The sequence below is a fragment of the Leptidea sinapis genome, chromosome 25, assembly GCF_905404315.1.
Source record: "Leptidea sinapis chromosome 25, ilLepSina1.1, whole genome shotgun sequence".
Taxonomy (NCBI): domain Eukaryota; kingdom Metazoa; phylum Arthropoda; class Insecta; order Lepidoptera; family Pieridae; genus Leptidea; species Leptidea sinapis.
In genome coordinates this window covers 7350820-7369136 of record NC_066289.1, presented here as the reverse complement: position 1 = coordinate 7369136, position 18317 = coordinate 7350820, and the positions used below count along the sequence as shown (strand labels likewise).

At 35.1% G+C, this 18317-nt stretch overlaps 1 protein-coding gene across 1 annotated transcript in view; it reads right to left on the bottom strand.

Annotated features, from left to right (window-relative positions):
- The window catches only part of LOC126971994 (uncharacterized), a 39649-nt gene extending 21666 nt beyond the window's left edge, over positions 1-17983 (bottom strand). Inside the window, exons 1-4 of the mRNA XM_050818519.1 lie at positions 17976-17983; positions 17633-17757; positions 16729-16927; positions 15841-16051 (exon numbers count right to left, since the gene is read on the bottom strand). Of these exons, the coding sequence (XP_050674476.1) occupies positions 15841-16051; positions 16729-16927; positions 17633-17757; positions 17976-17983 (543 nt within the window). The remainder of the gene's footprint in view (positions 1-15840; positions 16052-16728; positions 16928-17632; positions 17758-17975) is intronic.
- Positions 17984-18317: the final 334 nt, after the last annotated feature.

Genomic DNA, 18317 nt, shown 5'->3' with positions numbered 1-18317 from the left:
TGTAAGGAATCACCAACATGCAAGTGATAACATAACAAACCCGATAAACCCACGCGTCAAAACTATTCAAAATCGATTAACACGCCTCATAAACGAATCAAAACCATTTCACAAGCAATATGATGAATGATACGGCAAAATAAACATTGAAAAGATTAATTATCTGTGAATATGCATTTGATATACAGGTTCTAATAAAGTTTTATAACGAATGGTCACAAGAATATCATTAAAGTTTGCGCTGACACAAGATGGCGTAACCGGCGGCAAGATTCTTGTAAAATATCAATAACCTCGGCGTCGCGTGTTTCGAATATTTACGGTTGTTTGATTATGTATTTATCTTTCAATGCGTTGAATTTATCGAGGTCTGTTTCCCCATAATAGTCAGTAAAATTCCGCATCTGTGTACGAATATTATAATTATCGAGAACTAAATATAGCTACGTAAATTCCACTAAAATTTCACTTATTTGTTTGTATGTTAAAATTGTTATCGGCTTGCTGTCATTTCGTGGTATGCATATTTTGGAAAAGTTCTACGTCTGTGTATCTATAGAAATTTAAGCGAAAAACATCTCGATGTTTTTCATACCTATCATCTCGATATAAAGTAGGTATTAATAATCAAATGATGATGTTATCCTCAGATATACACATTCTGTAGTAAAATTATTTCAACTAACAACTTTGAGAAAACGTAATTTTTTCTGCTTGTGCGACAACTGCTGACAGGTACGATTGATAGGTCTATACCCACACACGTCAGAGTCCTGCAGGCCTAGCCAAGTTACAAACGCTTTGTATCAACTGTCTTTCTACAATCATCAACGATTCGGAGTAAGCGATTGTAGAAAACGCTAACTTGGTAGACACGACTGAGTCAATCGCTCGTTCTCCAATATATTTAGAAAATATGTATATTTTTATATATGGTAAGCGTTCTTTCAAACATCAAACCTATCAAAGTATCTAAGGACGCGGCAGGAGAGTTGCCGTAGCGTTACCGTATGGAGCTATCTGCATGTGACCGAACCGTGGACAGACCGAGATCTATCTAAGCCCTTCTATCACTTCATTCAGTTCGAGTCTCCGACTACAGCCTCAGTGTTGAGATAAAATAGATTAAATGAAAAGTGATTCACATCGTGGCTTGTGATTTGAAGTGCTCCAGATGAACAGGTTATAGAAGAAGGATAGTGAAGAAAAGAAGTACCTAGGAAGCATGCAAAAATTCAACAAATTACAAATGATATATATGTATTTTATACAGTCACAAATATTTTCATACACGCAACGAAACACGTTCCGGCTTCGGTTTTGAAAAGAAATATATTGTTTTGAGTAGATGAACGCCCTCAATGAAAAAATAAGAGAAAATCTTGGTAATAAAGTTAGTAATGTTTACGTGCCTCTGAAATCCGTCTAACCCATGGCTGAAAACTAGTAACTGTGTTTAAATTTAAAAACTTTCAGATTTATTTATTTATTAAACTTTTGTAACACCACATTAACAAAATATAACTTAACTACTTACATACATAATTACATCATATGGTGCAAATGGCGGCCTTATCACTGTAATACAATAAAAGAGAAAGACAGTACATTAAAAGGGTAAGAAATGTGTCAAAAATATACACATACAAAATATATACTATACGAAAATATACATAAATATATAAGAAAGTAAAATAATACGTAAGTAAAAAGTAGAAAAAAATTAACATTTCAGAATTGTTGAATTATGTTGATGGATACAATACATACAGATAGATTCTATCAAATAGAGGACAGATAATGTTTTTAGTTGATTTTTAAAGAATGCTAATGATTGTGCTTGACGGATAGTAAGCGGCAGTTGATTCCAAAGAGTGATGGCATTAATGGTGAAAGAAGAGTGATAGCTATCAGATTTATGGAAAGGAACATTAAGTATTTGTTTCGCAGCAGAGCGCAACGAGAGCTCATGCTGAGACCCTAGTAGCTCAAATCTGTCTTTAATGTAAAGAGGAGTATTTTGGTGAAAAATAATGGAATAAAGATGGTGTAGAATGTGGGAATTGCGACGTAGACGTATAGGAAGCCAGTTGAATTTCTTTTCGGAAGGAGGAGACATGATCGTATTTACGTAGGTTAAAAATGAAGCGAATACATAAAATTTTGTAGGCGATCGACTTTATCCAGCTGAGCCTCGGTAAGGTCGGGATAACAAGAATGGAGAGCAGGCAAGTCTGCGCAAGACATATTTTACTAGGTAATGGGAGAAGATTACGTAACCGGCGCAAGGATCCATGTGCGGAAAAAACTTTTTTACTTATTTCATTCAGTTGCGTCTGCCAAGATAAATTTGAATCTATATGTAAGCCTAGATTTTTGACATTACTACTAAAAGGAATTAAAACATAATTGACACGAGGTCTAGGCAGTACATCCCAGTCAATTTTAGTGATCAGATGTTGCCTGCCTATGATAATTGCGTTTTTCCAGGATTTATCATTAGACCATAATTTTTACACCGCTCGCATATGGTAGCGAGTAGCTTATTAAGGCAATGAACTATAGATTGTAAATCAGATAACATGGAGTATCTATAAATTTGAACATCATCAGCATATAAGCGGAAAGAAGAAGTTAGAATGCTAGTGATGGAGTTTATAAATATTAAAAAAAGCAAGGGAGAAAGGACACCTCTCTGTGGAACACCGGCAGAAACATCAACCCAGGGCTTGTTTCGTGAAATTAGAGAGAGTATTTAGTGTAGTTAGCTTTGTATTGTGATCAAGAAGAACAGGAGACCTTGAAAAGTGCCTATTAAGAGAATTGACGTTAAGTGAAGCAGGAAGACCTGTTTGTTGCTGTTTCCCAAGACCCTGTTGTTGTAAGATGTTGTTGAACATCCCTACATATTCTGTTGCATCGGTTTCGGATACTTTTATTATATTTAACTCGATCGGAACTAGAATTGCTAATTTTGTACTTTGCCAATGCCCGAGCTTTTGCATTTATTAATGTTCTAATTTCATCTGTGAGCCAAGGAGCGGGGAGATGTTTCTTTTTAACAGGTCTAAGAGGCGCATGTATGTCATAAAGCTGTAAAATTATAGAGTTGAAAAAACTGATTTTGGTATCAATTGAGTCGGTGTTATATACTACAGTTCAATCGATATTGCTAGCATCATAGTTGAGACGATCCATGTTAAGATTGTTGAGGTTACGTAGCCAGACTGTTTGAGTTATTGAGTTTTATTTAAAAGAAATACTTGTAGTGACGATTCAAAAGCGCTTAGTCTAAGCCTAATTAAATAAAGTTTATCAGAATTTTTGGGTTTTTCAATAATCCTGAGCGGCACTGCATTGTAATTGGCAGAACGTATCAATTACCATCAGCTGAACGCCTTGCCCGACTCGTCCCTTATTTTCATTTAAAAAAAATACGACGTAAATACTCTCGAAAACCATTACCCTCCTTCTGGCGCAGTCGGGTAAAAAGTTAAATACTGCAGGTATTGCTTAAACAGAAACAAAATATCATCATTGATTTAAATGAATTGTTTGCATTGTTGTACACGACAGATTTATGAGGACCGTCAAACAATAATTATCAAAGTATGCTTAGTATTATATCATTCAGATTGATTTATGAATATCATTGACTGGCGCGCCTCAAGGCACTACATTTGGTCCGCTGTTTATTTGCTTAGATTTCTGTGTATTAATCCGAATAGCTAACTAACTATGAGCATTGATTGAGTGGGTTAAGCAAACTGATGCCGAAACGTGGAAGTTTTACTTCACGGCACTTAAATCTGTGAAAATACTTGAATAAAATAGGACACAGGAATTGTGGGAAGTCTTAATTGCCCCGCGGGCAGCGGATATTTAACATTAGCATAGTCACATGTGCCATTTTGTGTACACTATTAGCATCTTAACTATGTCGTTCCTCACTCTGCAAGGCTAATTATACGCAAATATATTTTCATCTGCATCACTATGAACATCAAGACGATACTTTTATAAATCACTTGAATATAACAATGTATCCTAATGCGTTAACCCTAAACATGGTCTAAATAAAAAAAAAATCAAATTAATTAATGATTTAGGGTTACTTTTTTTTATTAGAGACCAAACAGTACAACTTAATACACTTAAAAAATAAAACAAAAAATATAAATCATTGACCAATAAAAGTTTCCCCAATTAAATAGTACATAGAATAATGCGACCAAATTAATAATAATAATAATACTAAATATCTATTTATTTTCTCCTCACAAAGATCTTAAAGCTAAAACAGTACAGTAGTGTTACATTTTTTAACAAATAGTATTTTGTGAGAAGCTGGTGTCTGAAGTAGGTTGACCCTGTATTACAGATCACCAGGACCTCACCCCCAGATATAAGGATCACAATGATTAAAATATTATACATCTGTACTAGTAGCTAGAAGAGCATTAATAACAATACATGACTTTAAATTAATAAATTGCTAGTAATATAATGTGTGTGTGTTTTTGAGTGTGTGTGTGTGTGTGTGTGTGTGTGTGTGTGTGTGCTTGTGTGGGCGTAGTCTACTCTCAGTTACTATACAGCGTCCTTGAGCGATATGAGTTCACGGCTGCCGGCCCGCCATCTATGTAACAAAGCCAATATTTTCAAAATTCTTGCGTGGAAAACAGTTTATATGCTTACAATCCTCGTTATTCACAACTAATCTGAATAAATGAACCTACACAAAAAAGTACAAGCTATAAGAATAACTTTTCTGAGAGAAGTACCACAAAAATGCGTCACGCCATGCCAAAAAACTTGTTTAACTTCAAAGAAATGTGGAGTTCAAAAAGGCTCGGCAGTGTTAACTATAACCAACAACAAGCATTAGCAACCTACAAATAAGACTTAAGGATATGTGTAACAGGATTAAGTAGTGTTCATAGCTCGAAATGCTATACTTTCACCACAAAACTTGTCTATAAACACCATGTTTGCGTGTTTTCTGCTTACTCTTCGCCTTAAACGAGTGGAAGAAACCAGATAGTTATGCCAGGACTGTGATTTTTTTTTTATCTCTACCTTCTCCCCTAGGAGACAGGCGTGAATGCCTGTGTTTAAAAATCATTAGACAAAATTCTAAAATTATAATTTTGAGCAATCATGAAGGCAAAATTTAAATCATTTAAAAAAATAGGATCTTCACGTGTCAATTAGATCGTAATGAGCAAGTCTTTACGTTTTGATTTATTCGAATTTAATGCATTTTATTGATCATCGTATTATAAATGAACAGTTTGCTTATTAAAGTATAGACGGAGCATGTTATTATTTAAACAAGAATATTCTCGTCGGATTGTCTAACTAAAAGACCACTGCTCATATAAACAGGCATGTTTTAATATCATGATTTTTTTATTTTATAAAATATTTAATATCTTTTATCTTTAAACGAGCAATTCTATGTGTATCTGAATCTCAGAAACGGCTCCATCGATTTTAATGAAATTTAGTATTCAGGTAGTTTCGGGGGCGAGAAACCGATCTAGCTAGGTTTGAATTTAAAAAAAATAGTTTCATCCGTGATTTAATGAGAAACTGCAACAATAACATTAGAATACAAAGGTAAATTTCGCCACTAATACAAGACAATAGCTCAGATGGGACATTGAGTGATCCGGAAAGCAGAAGACCCCGGATCTAGATGTCCCATTAGTTTTTTTTTGTTCAAGTTTTGTACATTCTTAAAAATCCGAGCAAGACTCAGTCGTCCAGGTACTATTATTTTATAAGATATAAAAAAATTCTTATTCTACCGAGTACTTAATGATCATACAGTGTTCTTATAAACTGGCTTGAATAAAATATTTGACTTTGAACTTAAATATGGATTTGTAGTAGCCCGTTGGTCGAGAGCTACATATATCGAGCAACAGAAGCCAGGTTCGATGCTGATCAATGCGAATATATTCTGGGAATTAAGAATGTAGAATTAAATCATTCGACTTAGCAACGAACCATCGCAAGGAACTTAAAGGCGCAATGCATTAATTCCTCCAAAAGCACTCGAAGAAATATATTATGTTATGAGTAAGGGTGATCACCTACCATCAGTTTGCCCTGACCCGTACAATGATGGCATAATCAAAGTGTCTGCTCATCAAGTTAGGGAGTCACGCGTTTTCGAATCGATTAAACTTTTAACTTTGTCGAATTAACTCGTTTTAAATTTATTCAACCTACCACATAACAACTTTTTTTTATGAAAATAGTGAACGAGACGAGCAGTTAGTTAAGCTGATGATAATTGATACGCTCTGCCCATTACAATGCAATGCCGGTCAGGTACTGCTTCACAGCAGAAAAAGGCGCCGTTGTGGTACCCATAAGGCCAGGATGCTTTAAGGCAAAATAAACGCCATGACATTTTCTTATAGAATACAGGAGTGTGGCCGAACAACGGACACAGATCTACCGATCTCTAGCATCCTATTACCTGTTGCATTTTGGAAGTTGCTAGACTTCTACGACGGTCTGAGATGGTTGCAGTCAGAAGACGAACGGACATACAGAATGCTTACATATTACTGTTTCACGACAGAAAGTCACCACAATGTCCCTACTGGGTATAAAAAAGTGTGTGTATATGTGTGTACTATGTATGTATGCACGCAAGGAGTTATACTTCTTCGGCCTAACAAAGCAAAAATCGTTAAAATTATTTATTCCTCGTGCTATTCTATTCTAAGTTTGTAGAAAGTACAATATTGTAAAAATCTTGCAACGATGGCTTTGACAATTAATTATTAAATAACGAATACGGCTCTATGGCCTTGAACCCTTTGCCTATAACGAAGAAACCCAAAAAAATTAACGAGTGTTGCAAACATCAAAAAATTTTAGGAACCAACTTCACCCTTTTACTTTAGGTTACAGTGATTTTTCATAACTCGCCTAAAGAAGTATAACTTCAAAAACCTCTGTGTTCTGTCTGCATCGTCAAAGGTCTATATTGAAAGCGTCTTGCAACTAATCGTGCACTATGCATTGGGTAACACATAATGCGCTGTGAATTACACTCAATCGGTGTGCGAAGAAGCGATTGTATGACAAAGTGATTGAAGGCCACAGGAGAACGGATGCTGTATGACCACACTGTTGCCCAATTGTTTTAAACAATGGACTCGAAGTTATTTGTTTAAAAATACGACAATATTACTAAATACATAACTTGTGCGAGGGACATTTCAAAAATAATTTGGATGTGAAAATAAAATTATATGTTTAACCTATATACAGTATTTTTTATTGAAGTAGGCGTTACTTTGCGGAAATCCATTATTATACAAATGATTTAAGTTTTCTTTAGTGTTAATGTCGCCAATATTTGTTTTTAAACAATTCGACACGTGTTTACAAGGTATAAAAAATAGTAATTTTGGGATTACGTCTCTCTCTTCTGTGCGTCTGTCAAATTATTATAAAATACTAGCTGACTCGACAGACTTTGTTCTGTGGATAATAAAAAAACTGATTTTTAGGACTTTGTAAATTATATTTCAAAACAGCAAGAATTATTTCGTAAAAATGCTCCCTGTTGTTATAATGAAATTGTTTCACAGCGGAACTGTCAGACCGGGTGTCACGTTCTCTCATAGAAAATATGTCCATACAAAATAAATATTGGAAATAAAAATAATTATGGGTCCCAAATCGAAATAAAAAGTATCCTATCTCTCAATTTGGACAAAACTGCACTCCATGAAGTAATAATCCCCATTAAAATCCGTTCATTAGTATAGGAGTCCATCGCGGACAAACAACGTGTCACGTAATTTATATATATTAAGATTAACTAACCTATTCGTATTGAAACAGATCTAGATGAAGTATTAAGAAAATAAAGTTTTATGGATGACACGAAATTTCTTTATCAATTTAGGTACTTAAGAAAGTCCATTTTGATGCCAACCGCTACATATATACACACTCTGGCTGAAACCCATAGAGCGTGCTTAACTTTACTCAGACTTAAGACTTAACTGAGTGCTAACTTAGCATAATCCTTGTAATAATAGCACTACTAATACGAATTGTATTTGGGCGTCCGTAGTCAAATGGCAAAAAACGGAACCCTTATGGATTCGTCATGTCTGTCTGTCTGTCTCTCCATCCGCATGTCACAGCCACTTTTTCCGAATTTATATGAACTATACTGTTGAAACTTAGTAAGTATCTGTATTCTATGAACCACATTGTAACTTTGAAATAAAAATAGAAAAAAAAAAACAATAAATTTTGGGGAACTCAAAAAATTATTTTCATCACATCCATACGTGTGGATAGGTCTTCAAAAATGATATTGAGGTTTCTAATATTTCTAAACTGAATAGTTTGCGTGAGAGACACTTCCAAAGTGGAAAAATGTCCACCTTCACATAATATATCCACATAACAACCTGTAACTTCTAAAATAAGAGAATGATAAAACTAAAAAAATATATGATGTACGGCTAATTTTTATGTAAGTAAAGTCTGAGCGAACTCTAAGTACGCTCTATAGGCCTTTATGCTGTTGCTAAGGGCTCATTATGAAGACGTGCATGGTCGAAAACGTAATAATGATAAAAATATACTGTAAGTTAAAGCTTAATCCATGAAGATTTATGATTTTATGCAAATAAAAGCGGGTGCCAAGGATGCAAGTGCTATAATCAATTACTCGTTTACAATTTTATATTGATATATCAGACGAATGTAAAATAACAAAAATTGCAACAATGCAGGTACAGTCGCGTACAAATAATAATATAATTGGAATTTTTTCGAGAATATAAGCTTACTTAATCCGACATTTATGTTATCTGCTTTTTTGTTAATTAACCTTTTCTTTTTTAGATTTTAACATTTCGTAGTCTATCTAGACATAAAATATAGACAAAACTTAATCCTAACAGCTAACATGCGCATCTAGCATCCTAACAGTTATGCTATTTCGCAACACAAGTTACCGTTCATTCCGAAGGGAATGTTTACTATTTTTACAGGTACCATTAAAAATTTGATAATTTTTTTTAGCATAAAGAAGCAAGTTCTACACTGGGTGTGGATTATTTCCATTATCATGTCTGAACGTAGAAAAGCTGACTGATCAATCTATCCTTTGTTGATTAAATAATTAACAATTCTGTATTCAATTATGGTTCGTATTAATTTGTAGAATCTGTGACAGTAAATTTAGGTATTCCCTTAAAATGCCACGCTTGGAATCATTAATGTAAGAAATGTTTTGTTTACTTTCAGAAATTCAGATTAAATAATTAAATATTAAAATACATTCGTCGACCATATTGGGGACGTTTTGAGAAAAGGAGAGGTCCGAAGCACCCGCAACCGGCGAACATGTATGAAAAGATTAATGAATGTAGAGGAAGCGCGTGAGGTTTATAAGGTTAAAGCAAATGGCATTCTATTGTCTCTGCCTACCCCGACGGGAACAAGGCGTGAGTGTATGAATGAATGAATAAAATAAATTCAGAGCTTCCGAAGAGTTATTCAGAGTTATCATTATAAGTTTTTCTTCGCGACTGTCCGCGACCGCCATGCCTCGCGGCAAGGCAACGCCGCGGTCACCGACGACCCGTTCTCAAGCGCGTGCCCCAGTCACGTGGCTTTGTCATTCCTTAATTAGACATAATTATTAGGCCGCGTTAACACTTTACTTCGAAAACGAGCAAGAATGTTTGCAGGTGATTGGCGATTGTGATAATATTATTACCACGATATGAGAACAGGGAAAGTTATATGTGTTTGTGATTACATCAGTTCCCACACCCTCCATGACAAGCAAATAAAAGTATGTACTTGCAATTCTGCCCTGAGCGGACATTTGCGATTTATAACAAAATTCTACTTTTGACACAAATGTGAATCACGTTCTCAAAAACTCAAACATAACAACTCTTCTTCAAAAGTCAGTTCTCCACTAGAAACTGAGGCAACATCAAACGATCTGTCTTCGCCCAGTCATTCAGGCTTCGACCTTTATTGTTACTTTCGTTGTGATACAGGTGTTTGTCAGTTGATCGATCGATTGGTAAATCCGTACAGAAAACATTAACACTATCAATATTAATTCGACGAATCTCTCAAATGGATACTGTATACTGGAAATACAAAATTCAACAGTGATTTCGTATTGTTTTTTGATAATAATGCTATATTTCTCAATTTTAGGCCTTTTTATCATAATAACTTTTAAAATGGTTTTGAACAAAATTGGGACTTTTTGATAATTTTTCGATACATTCGCAACTCAAACGATAATCGACTGTGATTGTGTTCTCAGAACCTATTCTATTTGAACATTAAAATCAAGAAAATTCTTATCACTTGAGCAATATTCACAGTCAGTATCGACTTTAACATCTCATATCTCTTGCTTTTTTTAATAATAGTCGTCTTCTCTGGAATAATCCAGCCCAAGTAACGGTATCAGTAGTTATACTAGCCTTTTATTTTTAATTGATAACGAACTTAGCACATTGGTTCGGAAAATCTACCTAAATTATTATAAAAAAATTCGAACAGAATTTCAAAATCCATCAAAACAGCAAAAAGCAACTGTTAAAATCTAAAGGAAGCATAAAATGCTTAATGCAGTTAACGGTACAATACTGCACAAAAAGTGGAAACTATGCTTTACAATCGTACAAATAATTTACTTGGAGCGTGGAATGCGCCGATGGTTGTTGTAATTTTAGAAACTTTCCGTCCGTTAATTTAACTGGCAAACTCTATCACCCAATTTGGTTTATCTTAACTTATATTACGGTTACATTATTTATGGAAGTGCTGACGTCGATGACGTCACATAGTCGCTTTTTTACGGTGTGCAAAACAAGAATCACTAGGATATTAGAACGAAAATATCACGACATGTACCTAACGGTTATGAAACTGCAAGCCGTACTGACTCAACAGGACGAGTGCGAGGGGGTGAAAGGAGAGCGGAGAGAGGGGGCCTCGCATTCCAGTGAGATCCAGAGATTATGTAGCCGTGTGCAAAGCTATATTATGATAAGAATTCGCTAATGAAATTATTCCATCTAGATATCAAAAATTCCAAATGCTTAAGTACGTAAAGGGTTCCTGGTCGACAATTTAAGATCGAAAATCTGCATATCAATATGACAATCTTATTTTACAAAACCCAATAGCGTAGAAAACGCATATTATGTATAGCCTTACAAATATCAATCTAAAAATATTCATCCCATTGGTGGATTGAATAATTTGTTCAGCATGACGAGCTATATATTAGTTAAAGAAATGATAATTCTAGGATCGGCAATTTAGCATTATCTTGCCCCCAAACTAGGCATAGCCTGTACTATGGGTACAAGACAACTATAAATTTAATACAATATGCTTAGTGGTGTGGGACGCGACTTGCGTCGATACTCTGGCTCCTTCTTATGTCCAAGTTACGTCAGAAGACAGCAAGCGTCGCAAATATGTCGGTCTTAGTGTTAGTTAGTTATTATTTAATAGCCTGAGGGCGGTCGCTCCATTCCCAATCTGTGGTATCATTAAGAAAGTCATTTATGTTATTGTAACCTTTACCACACATACGTTTTTTAACAATTCTTTTGAATAACGTAATACTTTTGTTTTCAACATTTTTGGGATCTGGTTGTAAAAGCATATACATCGCCCCACAAAAGACTAACTCAACTTAGCCGAGTAGTAGGCATTATAAGCTTATGTCTGTTCCTGGTATTAAAATTATGGTTATGACAGTTTCTAGCAAATTCACTTATGTGCCCATGAACATACATTACATTATCAAGAATATCTTGAGAAGCAACAGTCAAGATGCTAATTTCATTGAATTTTGCTCTGAATGATTCATATTCATAAATAGCGCTAATAGCCCTTTTCTGCAGCACAAATATTGTATTTATATCGGCAGCGTTGCCCCATAGGAATATACAATAGGACATAATACTATGACCCACAGTACTAGAATACTTAGGAAAGCTGATAGGTTAGTGACTAGAGTCGTTCCGCATAGCACTTTATTTCAGAAAAATTGCTTCTGGATGGGCATGAAAATTTTCAATAAGATCCCTGATTCATTTAAGTTGTTACCTTTTTCAAGATTTAAAGTATCCTTACACAGTTGGCTTCTTCAAAACACATTTTATTCTATAGAAGAGTTTTTTGACCACAAAGAGTAAAGGATTTTAACATTGCATTCTAAGTGGATTATTCTTATCTTGACTTTAATATTTTTTTGTATTGTATAAAATTATAACTTTGTGTTATATAAAATAAATTAATTTATATTGTAATAAAATTTTTTCCCAAGACCAAGTTTGCATGCTATTGGTAATGGCTAAGTAGGAGATACTTTAAGCTATTGTAAGACCAAATTTAGTAGCAAATAAATGAATATGAATATGGAAGTAACTAAAGTATACAAGTCGCGCCGTATCTATGTCAGTTAATTGTCTAATCTTTTTAACCGTGTATGCTGCAGAAGTAATAAAAGGTTAAGATGATAAAGTTCTAAGTAAAAGTCTTATCTGTCATATAACTTTCTATAACAAAAACCTCTTTGTAGCATATTTTTATAATCGATTAAGCCTGAGGCACTTCGATAAATTATCGTAAACGATCTGTATCTATGAATCGATATTGTTCTCAGTTCTCACTGTAAGGATTTATTGTTGCAACGGTTACTAAAGACAAATTGAATTGTTAATGTGTTTTGAAATGTCATTTATAATTTATTTATTACGCCTAACACAGGTAGATCTGGTTATAATAATGTGTGGCCACCTGTAAGATGAATGAAATTTTTTTATACTTTTTTTATGATAGTGTCACACTTTTTTGATGATAAATTATCACGCCCGGAATTAACTTACCCGTGAACTTGCCCTTGAAACTAGGCATAGCCTGCATGAAAATTTATTGAAGTAGACGTTACTTTGCGGAAATCCATAATTATCCAAATGTTTTGAGTTTTCTTTAGTGTTAATTCCGCCAATATTCGTCCTTAAACAATTCGACACGAGACTCAGTCTCATGCAGAGTTTGGCGAGTCAACATCTCCTGAGGATGTCTTGTGTAGTGTGCGAAACACGTGTCGAATTGTTTAAGGACAAATATTGGCGGAATTAACACTAAAGAAAACTCAAAACATTTGGATAGCCTGTATGTACATTGTGTGCAAGACAACGATATATTTAATACAATATACTTACTTAAACAAACATACATCCATAATATATACCATCCATGAGTAGGAAACAATCATCTATATTCATCACATAAATGTTTGCACCTACCGGATTCGAACCCGGGACGGATAGCTAAGTAGGCGAGGTTACTAGCCACTGGGCTATACAGGGCCGCCAACGTTATTGTACTAATTTGGAACTTCTGATCCCAGAAACACTCGTGGAGGAAGCTCCTCATTTAAGTTTGACAATCACGTAATGTCTAATAAAATCTCTACTAAGCTAAACGCACACATAAATATCATTACATAGTATAAAACAAAGACCTTCGCTGCGTTTGTCTGTCGGTCTGTTCCTAATAGAAACTACAGCACTGATTTTCGTGCTGTTTAGACCAATGGATAGCGTGGTTCTCGAGAAAGGTTTTAGTTACATACTAAAGTTAAGTTTTTTAATACATTTTTGTATATTTAAACGATATTTGTGGAGGTGACAGAAAAAATTTGCCGTCTGGGAGCTTTCAACGAAAACTCTATCGAAACCCTTTGAGATATAACAAAACAATGTATGGTAAGTCCGCGATGGCATATGTCTATCTATTAAGGATAAAATACTATATCCATTTTAATACTTTAAAAAATGGCTATTATAAAGCAATAATGTAAAAATCTGTTTACACAAATACGATATTAATCCTTATCATTTTATTACCACAGAACAGCGTCTGTCGGGTCAGCTAGTCATGAATAAGAATGGATAAGACATAGATTAAAATATAGTCGCGGAGAGCCGTTGTTTTAAAATAAGAGTGTTAGATTCTGGGCGTGTTGAAACCACGTTGAAACAGTGTTGTACCTACTATCATAGTGAAACTTAATTCAAACGTTGAGCCGCGGGCGAAGCCAGTATCGATATAAACACGTAGAAAGGCCATAATTGGCAGCATTATAACTATCTCCAAACGTTTCCACCACTAGTAAGTAGTTCAAGAGCAAGATGAGGCAACGCTCAACTCTGTTTCGCATATAAATACCCCACAAACATTATAACACTTAACGCAAACACGTAAGGTTCAAATTGATAACGTAACAAACATTATAACCCTTAATGCAAGGATGTAAGGTTCAAATTGATAACGTAACAAACATTATAACCCTTAACGCAAACACTTAAGGTTCAAATTGATAACGTAATAAACATTTGTTGGCTTAAATTATGCTAATCCGGTCAAGACGATACGTGGCTTAATTCATAAGAAGATGGACAAAGCTCTTCACTCAGAACTAAGGCTTAGACCTGAGAGCGTACTTAGACTTTGCTTAGACTTTACTTACATAATTTTAACTGAGTGTAAGCTTGGAACTTTGATTTGGTATTTACAGTTATTGTGAAAGCTGTGATTATACTGAGTTTAAGCTAAGTAAGGCAAAGATTAGGTTTGTATTTCATTACACTCAGTATAAAACGCATTTATTTTCTCAAAATTGATTCCTTTAGAATTCCTTTTGATGTCATTTCTAATATACTAGATACTACTACTAATACTACCGCTTCGTAAACAAATGGCGCTCTGAGAGAGAAGAAGAGGCGCAAGAAACTCTCCCAGCATTTTTTTTTCGCATTTTAAATTTTTTTCTTTATATTACTTATTATTATATTCTCAATTATTCTGCAACAAAATTGAGCAATAGAAAAATTCTTTGTTAAGTTAAAATCTAGTTACATGTACAGACATTATTCCAAATACTTTCTTTAATATAATATGTATTATATGTTTTTTCAATATTTCAGATTCTTAAAGGAGTCTTAAAGGTCTTTAACTAACTCATCAAGAACTACTACAACCGATTCTTGTATTATAAGAGTTATAAAGTTGCGCTGACACAAGGAATTGTAGATATTTTTTGTCCGGCTTATAGCATAAGTTCTTCTAAGTCGTCGTTATGGTGCACTCAAACCCCCTTATTCATAATAGTCTGCTAGCCTAAAGCATTGTTTATTCGCACTCTGTCTTCTTCTATTGACCTAAGTCAGAATGAGAAAAAACACTCCTAAGCGGCTGTTTAAAGTTAGCGGACCATTATGAATAAGGGGGAAAGTGTTTATAAGTACGGACCAGAACTTAACTCTATAAGCTAGATAAGTCCAAGCAAAGTCTTAGTTTTATAGGTAAGTAAGTAAGCAAGTAAGTAAAGTAAAGTGAGTAAGTAAGCTAAGTAAGAAAAAAAAACGATAAAAATAAAAAAAAACCTTTAAGCCTAAGTACTTAGTGAAAAAATTGTAGGAGATATGACAAGCATAAAAAAAAAGCTTCATACGTCCAATTGGCGTCAAAACCTAGTCACCTTAAAAAGGCAAACAGTTTCAGATACATTAATAGGTTTTATTTCAGCTCAAACCTAGACTGAAATTATAAAAATTTCATTATTCTAAGTGGTTTATTTAAAAATGATAAACATTTTACATTTCAACGTTATCAAGAAAAACAAAAATGGTTTATCAAATAGTCTTTACAATATGATGTTATAGCACAACGTACTACGAATTCGTAAGAACTCTTATGAATAATCATAAAAAAGAATGCATAACTTACCAGTAAAGACATCTCTGTGGTTTTGGCCATCATGGTGACATCTCCGGGCCTGACTCCTGGTCCACAGTACGGCAGGGAAGGACCCCGATTCGGCAGTTTGGGAGGGTCATGCAGGGCCAGTAGAGCTGCGTGCAGTCTAGCCCGGGCTGCTATCACTCCACCAGCGCCGCATACTGCCGCCTCCACCACTTGGCTCACGTCTCTATCCCAACTGTAAATAGTCATTATATTACAGCATCGCACTCACCCAAATTTCAAATACAGGTTCTCTCTGTGAAGAACCGCCACACGTCTAGATGTGATACTAAAGTTTGTGGCATGAGGTGCGAAGATGGAATTTTCGGCAGGTTAAAAAGTTCTTCAGAACACTACATGTGATGCTGTAATGCTGTAGAAGACACGCAAAAAAGCGGCATTTCTACGCAACGCCAGTTCATAAATCACTGGATCAGTAGGCCGCAAGTAAGTCGTCTGTCAAAACAAACTCAACCGTCTACAGGCAAATAGCAACTTATTCATATCCATATTATATTTTTATATAAAAATAGGAATTTAAATCTACACACGACCTAATGCAAGACTTGAGAAAGAGGGGCGCAAGAAACCCAGCGGACTTCTATTTTTCAGTAAAATTTTGTTGCATTAAAATTTATTTCTTAAAATAGCCTTAATCTTGCCTTTCTTAATGATACTTCATATTATCATTAAATGTCTGTGGAAATTACGCGAAAAACCACTCTTAACCCAACAGCTGCTACAACTAAATCTCCCAATTCCTACACAGTTCAAAAATCTGGGTATGTCTAATCAACTCTTCAGTTTTTCTCACTCTCCAATTCTCGTACATGTAGAATTTGTATAAATATCAGAACTGTCTAAGGTTCTCACCGGCATCCTCCCAGGCAAGCTCGTATATCCTCTTTGAGACTTCTGGACAGAGTGCACGGGGGAGTACCATCCGAATCGGAGGTGCTTTGAGATCCATTTTTGTCTGAGTCAGTGAACTTGGCTGGCTCCGGTTCGAAGTGCTCGATCTTTGGTAAGTTTGGTGATACCCTGCCGTGACTGCCCCCACCGCTGCCATAGCCTGAAATAATAATGTTTATATAATCTATATAATTCTAATAATCTCATAATGTATAAAATAGAAGTGATGACTTGAAAATTTTATGTTTATATCGGGGTATAAAATTTATTACCTGGGGAGTTACCAGCTTAAACAGACTGTCAAAAAATATTTAAAAAAAGAATGATCCAAAGATGGACACAGGGTTGAAGGTTTTGTAAATTGTTTACATGCCATGTACTAATAACATGGTGAAGAGACAATCCTGGCTGCAGCATCGAATTACTTCTATAATATTAGTGCATAATCAGAACTGAAGAAGCATGCATCTGATGCTCCTTCGGAGTTTCTTTATCCCGAAAAACACTCACGCACCGCCAAAACTTGAATAGCTTTTCCTGAGGCGATGTTTCTAGGTGAGAATGACATTGGTACCTTAAAAGCACCGTACCGGTGTTACACGGCTATCACTGTTTTTTTAATTCGTGGGTATGAGATAAGACGCGGTTGGATTCATACTGCAAAGTTAAAGGACGGCAACGCTTCTGTGATTCCTCTGGAAGAGGAAGAGAATGTCTCTGCAAGAGAATGTGGGCGGCGGTGATCACTTAACACCAGGTGACCCGTACGCTCGTTTGTCCTCCTATTCCATAAAAAAAAGGTCTCCCTCAATATTGTGTTTTCGAAACGACCAACGAGTATTTGCAGGCACTTGATATTTTGTACCTGATGAGGTGGAAGGAGCTCGTCTGGGAGTACAGGCGTCTGGTGCGACGTCCCCTCCCTCCTCGAGGGAGTCCACAATTATCACTACCTCTTGCTCTTCCTCCTCCGTATACAAGGGGTTTGACCTGTAAATATATTTAGTATGATGTTTTATGTTCTAATATATATATTCATTACATTTTATTTTCTATTTACATAATCAGCCATAATTCGAATAAATATTAAAAGAATATGCAAGATTTATCATCATCACATTATCATCATCCGGAAGACGTCCACTGCTGGACAATGGCCTCCCGCAAAGATCTCCACGACGATCGATGCTGCGCTGACCTCATCCAACCTGTTCATCTTGTAGGAGGCCTACCACCACTATATCTTAGGATAGGATCAGTTTATTGTCGATCTGTTTGCCTTAATCATGAAATTTGAAGCGCGTGAAAGAAGCCAGGGTCTTGGTAAGTACACATATGTGACGTCTTCTACCTTTGTATACTAATGTTATAAAGCTGGAGAGTTAATTATTATTAATATTGTGTGATTGTTTGTTTGAAGGCGATAGCCAGATTAATGAGTAAATAATTTATATTATTAGGCATATAAGTGAATTTGCTTGAAGCTGTCATAACCATAATGTTAACACCAGGAACAGACATAAACTTATAATGCCTACTACTTGGCTGAG